The 6,596-nt window shown below is 40.4% G+C and overlaps 1 protein-coding gene across 1 annotated transcript in view; it reads right to left on the bottom strand.

The window, feature by feature from the left end:
• Positions 1-944: 944 nt before the first annotated feature.
• The window catches only part of itpa (inosine triphosphatase (nucleoside triphosphate pyrophosphatase)), a 34,129-nt gene continuing 28,477 nt past the window's right edge, over positions 945-6,596 (bottom strand). The window contains exons 6-8 of the mRNA XM_063063788.1: positions 2,763-2,878; positions 1,331-1,407; positions 945-1,203 (exon numbers count right to left, since the gene is read on the bottom strand). Of these exons, the coding sequence (XP_062919858.1) occupies positions 1,071-1,203; positions 1,331-1,407; positions 2,763-2,878 (326 nt within the window). The 3' untranslated portion in view covers positions 945-1,070. The remainder of the gene's footprint in view (positions 1,204-1,330; positions 1,408-2,762; positions 2,879-6,596) is intronic.

The following is a 6,596-nucleotide window of genomic DNA, read 5'->3' as shown; positions in this document are numbered from 1 at the left end:
GGACTTCGAAGCGAATGATCCCGGGATCAAATCTGGTCAGCTGCTCGTGTGCTTTCCATCTGTGCTTGGTTGAGTGTTGAGCTAGCAACTTGGCCTTGTGAAAAACACTAAACAAATAGCAAGGATGCTGCCTGATGTGCCACAAGCTGCAGAGAAGAACAAGTAAAAAGTGTATTAAAATGGAGCAAAATGAGGATGCAGCTTGATTGGAAGGAATTGGAGGACTCAATGTCTTTGGCCTCAATCACTGAAGAAAGTAGAAAGTAATAAAAAAAAATCCTAGGGTATTTCTCCAGAAATTACTTGAGGGATTAGAATACATATTTCATCTTCTGAGTTGTAAGAACTTTAAAAATTTTAAAGTTGGGGTAATTGACAGGAGTTGCAGAAATTGAAAACATTAAGCACCCAGATTTAAATTCCAGTAATAATTATATTCCATTTTAGGTATCTGTAGGGTAACATAATTGTGGAAATGTACATAATTCACAACCACCAACATTGAGCTGGAGTTTCACTTAAGGAGGCTGGTCTGACGTGATGAGATAATTATGTAAAGTGTTTTTAGTGCACTTTGAGTTCATTTTTTGTGGTGTTCAATAAATGAGTTGCTATGGCTTTTCTGAAATATAAACACCTTCACTGTTTTATTGGTGAAAACCTACATATATCATAATTAGACAATGTACTTCAACGTCATGCAGGAAGAATCATTTTTATACTACAGTGATTAAATTAAAGTGATTTACTATATAATTGCAGCATTAGCTGGGACATTTGAATGTGAGCCTATTGTGCGTGCACTGAACAGGGTTCTGAAGAGAAAGCTTTGGACTTCTCTGTTGAGGACGCACACACGTGGTTAAGCCAGCCTGTTTATTAGTTTTCATCAGGTGACTAGAATGGAACTGAATGCTAAATCAAGTTTGGAAAGAATCACATAGTCAATGGAACAAAGTATAGCAAAAAGCCTTTAATTTATCACATCTCCAAAATGTACTAAATACTTTGTTATCTACAGAACAAATACTATATTTTTTTTATTCAATAGAAGATGAAAGAGCGCTGTTTTAATGGTTTTCCTCCTCTAGCCGGGGTTTTTTTGAAGAATCATTCTCCCCGATGAAATAATCTGCCAGTTCACGAAGCGCTTTATAACGGTGAGATATTGTATTCTTCAGAGCTTTCGGCATTTCTGCATATCTGGCGAAGATTCAATGAAAACAAAGATCACAACTGTGTAATTTTCAAAGTATGTACGATACTTATCCTGAGATCAGAAATAAAACTACAAGTTTGATAAACTAAAAAAAAACATTTGATCACTTACGTCTGGTCAAAGTTGTCAGGCTGAAAACAAGGATCCCAACCAAAGTCTCTGGGTCCCCGAGGATCAACTATTTTGCCCTAAATAACAGAAAAGTGTCTAAACAGTTAGGGAATTTAAAAAAAAACTTAACTTTCCAATCAATGCATTTCCTTGCCATTCAGAATCGTCAGCTGTAGCCTGTAGCATTACATCACGTGAGAGGCCAGGCAGTCCACTCTGCATTAATAGCACTAGACTGTAGCCACAATTTCCTATAATTCATTCTTCCCTTCCCCCAAAGAATGAATTACCCAAACTTATTTGAAATCCACTGTCAAGCAGGTTTTGCAGCCCAAGCATCAATGAACATATTTTGTCATGAAAAATACTAAACTTTCTTTAATATAGTCTCATGTGAAGCTAGTTATTCATGACAGGAAATGGGTGAGGTGTAAAGCCTAGACAGTTGTTGAGGAGTGAATGTACATTTCCAAGCTGGGTCCCACACTCAGGAACAAACCAAACATTCATAGTTCCAGCTATAATAATTTTATAGTGAATGGAAGCATGCAACTCTTTCAGAGAACTACTGACATCCCATTTTCTGTTACCTTGCTAGAAAGTGTAAATAGTTAAGAGTGCTGTTTGGGAGGTGATGGAATGGGGCAGCTTAAATGGCTTGGCACAGACAGGGTGGGCCGAAGGGACGTGTTTTTGTCTTGTATTTGTCTATGAAATTCCCTCAGTTCAATTTCAGTTTCACTCCATATTCACTGTTGTCTTTCATATGGGGTACCACTAAAGAAAAATTACCAACACAGTTTCACCCACTTTCTCCTGGAGAGAAAAATGTACTCATTTTTATTTATTGAGATACAGTGCAGAATAGGCCCTTCCGGCGCTTTGAGCCACAGTGCCCAGCAATCCTCTGATTTAATCCTAGCCTAATCACAGAACAATTTACAATGACCAATGAACCTAACTGGAACATCTTTGGCCTGTGGGAGGAAACCAGAGCACAAGGAGGAAACCCATGCAGTCACGGGGTGAATGTAAAAACTCCCGACAGGCAACGGCAGGAATTGAACCGGCACTCTTGGTGCTGTAAAGCATCGTGCTCACCACTTTGCTACTGTGCTGCCTCTGATCACTCTTTCAGTGTTGTCCAGCACAGGATACCAAAAGCTAAGAGAAAGGAAATCTTGGACTTCTATCATGACTTTTACAAATTTTTAGCTAATGAAATCGTAGTTCACACTTTAAACAGTGACAACAGCCAATCTATTTGCAAGATAATAAAATTACCCTAATATCTTCTAATTTCGTGTAAGTGATGGAAAATCCACAGGGCTAGGAAGAGCAGCCAAAAATTTAATAAACACCAAAGATTTTGCATGTGGTTGTATCGTGGAATATGGTTGTTCTCACACAGGTGCTTTTTACAAATACATACCAGAGTTTTCCCTCGAAACAGCTTCACTGGATCTTCCGGGTTTCCTGTGCTATATGCAAAGGTACAGAGTGCATAAGCTGATTTGTCTTCAAAGCCAGTCAGCATCTTATACAAACCTGGAATGACATGCACTTGAAGGTTCAAGATAGCAGTTGTAATTCCAAATCAGGTTTATTATCACCGGCGTGTGTCATGATATTTGTTAACTTAGCAACATGAATATATAGAAAGAAAAAATGTAATCAGTTCAAGTGTGTGTGTGTGTGTGTGTATATATATATATAAAAATCATAAAATAGATTAAAATTAATGCAAAACAGAAATTTAAAAACCCGAGTTGGTGCTCAAGGGTTTAATGTCCATTTAGGAATCGTATGGCAGGGGGGAAGAAGCTGTTCCTGAATCACTGAGTATGCGTCTTCAGGCTTCTGTACCTCTTTCCTGACAGTAACAACGAGAAGAGGGCATGTCAATGGAGACCTAAATAACGGACGCTGCCTTGCTGAGGCACCATTCTTTGAAGATGTCTTGGATACTATGCAGGGTATTGTTGAACATTTAACAAAATCTTGAATTCCTCCTACTCACCCCTCACCTGGATCCACCTATCACTGCCAGCTCTTGCTGCCCTCCCCACCTATTTATACTGGCTATCTCTCCTCCGTTTCCAGTCCTGATGACCCAAAGTGTCAAGTGTGTTTCCTTAAATCCTACTGGGTTTTTTTGGTTCCTAAAGTAGTTACACAAAATTGTGAGAGGTTCTCGTAAACATGGGGGTGGGATTCAAGTAATTACACTGAATTAGAGAACGTAGTTAGATATGAGATGACTGGGAAGAAAGAACACACACATACACAGACAGACACACTAAGGGAGATGAGTAAAATTTGCGTAATGTTTTATAAATGGCTTTGCCCAGAGGGATTGTAGAAAAAAATTCTATCTCGTTTAAAGGAGATAAAGTGTAGGGGTGTGAAGGAGAGAATTTTTTCACTCTTTCAGGAGAGCTGGCATCAATAAAATGGGCTGCATGGCCTTTTCCTGTGAGTGAGAATCACATTTATTCAAGTTCTCACATCGTACTTGTTCTACAGAGTGTTAGTCACCTGCTCTCAAGCCCGATTACTCGGTGTTCATTTAGAATCCCCTTTCCGTGCCTCTGTCATCAATTACACTTGACATATACTTCACAATTACAGCTGATAAACCAATCACCCATCTGCTCCAGTAGACAAGCACATCGATTCAGCACTGTGTCAGCACTCTTGTTATCATAATGCTCTCACTTCCGCAAGGCACAACTGACCTTACCATGGCCCAGAGTATCCATGCTGTCTTCTTTACCCCTTTGCCTTGGTGAGCAGTATGTACCATATCCTGGGGAAAACTCATCCAATGCAAACTTGCTAGCAACTGCTATTGGGAATCAGACTCGTGTAATTGAAAACAAATACATCATCCATTTGTGTGGCAGCAACACTCTTGATGACTTCTAGGTCTGTTATAAATTTCAAAAACATTCGTGCACACTTTTAATTACAAATTTCTGTTGCTTCCACATGGTATGAGAATTCTTTATTTTCCTTGCGTTCTCATTGAAGACAGGAGTTTGCTCTGAGAGCCCTTTTGGTATCAGCAGTCACCTACAGTCCTGACAGTGCAGGCTTCCAACTGTGGGTGCGTCAAGATAATGCTTGAACCTCTCTGTAAGCAGAATGCATTCGGAAGCAGGAATCCTGCCTCATTTTCCCACCTAATTTGCCTTCTGGCTCGGAACACAGAACCAAACAAAAACTTGGTCGTTAGCATCCCAGTTTAGATCAGCTTACCTCATGGTTAGCACAATGTGATTTTGGAGGTGCAAGACTGTATTGCTCATTCTCACACTATATAGTGCATTTAAAGAGGCAGCAACACTTTCAGTGGCACAAATCTGAATGAGGCAAAGTCAACTGAAAACTTCAAGACTGACCTTGATTTGTCAATTAAGGGATATTGAAAATGGAATTAAGATTCAGCTGTGACCTGACGGAATCTTGGAACAGATGCAAAGAGATTGAATGTTCAAATTGTGTTCTGGGCAACCAGACTTGTGATCAATTTCATTACCATAAAACTCTGAGCATTTTTAATAATCTTTAAGAACGAGGTAATGACTTCCTGAATCACAAGTCAGTCAAGTCTCTTTCAACCACTTCTCTTTCAGTACATGGGGCATGAGCCAATCTATTCCGGAAATTTTTTTGAGCAGCTGGAGTAGTAGGTTTGAATCACACCTCTTGCAAACTGTTGCAAAGTGGTGTAGTTGGTTGTCACGGAACAGGACGTGTCCCCCCTTATGGGAGGAGGATATGAGTTGGAAAATTCGTTGGAAAGATATATAGGAGTGAAAGAAAGGAGACACTGAAAAACACATGATCTGTTTTAGCCATTTTAAAGCCATTATTTCAGCCAAATACTGTTTTGCAAAGGAGTACAACCTCTGGAGTAAAATCATAATGCAGAGTTCAAGTGGCAGACGGCAAGAAATCTAAACTTTTTAACAACACTACAGCTTCTACGTTGTCTACTTTATATACAAAATAACATTTCTAACTAATCTCTTCCTGTCTCTCCAAACAGTCAAATATGAAACCATTTACATCTTCTATGATCAACAAATGTGCTTCTTCCTCATATCATAATATCCATCTGTGATGCCCACAGAGAACCTCAATTAATCAACCAAATGTCTGAATGAAACACAAAATAAATTGATATTAGTTGATAAAAATGAAGATGGATAACTTTGCAGCAACTACAGGTAATAGGAAAAATCAGAATTTAAGCTGATTACCAAAATTAGGTTACTTGGTACACAGTGAACCGAGGAGGCTTCAGTGCAAGGATGACTCGCAGGACCAGGAAGCCGACTCTTTTGCTATCATCATCATTAGTGCCGTATGACGTGGGCGATCACAGTCTTAACCATGATTGCTCTTGGCAAGTTTTTCGACAGAAGGGGCTTGCTGTTGTCTTCTTCTAGGCAGTGTCTTTACAAGACAAGTGACCCCAACCATTGTTAATACACCTTAGAGATTGTCTACCTAGCATCAGTGGTCGCGTAACCAGGGCTTGTGATGTGCACCAACTGCTCATACGACTATCCACCACCTGCTCCCACGGATTCACTTGACCCTGATCGAGGAGGCCAAGCAGGTATCACACCTTGCCCAAGGGTTACCTGCAGGCTCATGGAGGAAAGGATCACCTTACACCTCCTTCGGTATAGATGTATCTCCACCCCACCACCCTACCCCTTGCTGTGGCTTCCTGATTAAAAACTCCACACCCTGTCTATGTTGCTCCTGTGCCAAATATATATATTTTTTCTGGATATGGGAGTGTTTTGCCCTAAAAAGTAGCTTGGTGAGACTGCCAGCTGCAATGTTGTCAGGCTACATCACACTGACCTCAACACCGTGTACGTTCACAGTGGAATGGCACATCTGGAGAGACAGAGGACACTTTCTACATGATCACACAAATGCAGAACAATATCCAAGGTTGGGTAATGACATGTGAAGCCAAGGGGAACTGTGGCAGATATGATGTACAGACAATGAGGTCAACTTGACTGAGTATGGGGTATTTCTGAAAGGTCTGAAGCACCTTCACAAGTCAGCCATAGAAACATGCCAGACTGGGGCTATGCATCTACGTCTGGGTCTTACAACTGTTGCAGGAGGGCTTGTGTGCACCAACTTTTGATCTGCTCGTTGCTCAAGTGTAGCCCATGCAGGATTTAGCAGGCGCCAGCAAGCAAGTCTATGAACAGGAAGTTCTCTGACTTAG

This window comes from Mobula hypostoma, chromosome 12 (assembly GCF_963921235.1).
Source record: "Mobula hypostoma chromosome 12, sMobHyp1.1, whole genome shotgun sequence".
NCBI lineage: Eukaryota > Metazoa > Chordata > Chondrichthyes > Myliobatiformes > Myliobatidae > Mobula > Mobula hypostoma.
Note: the sequence above shows the minus strand (reverse complement) of the source record. Positions and strands in the feature narration are given on the sequence as shown.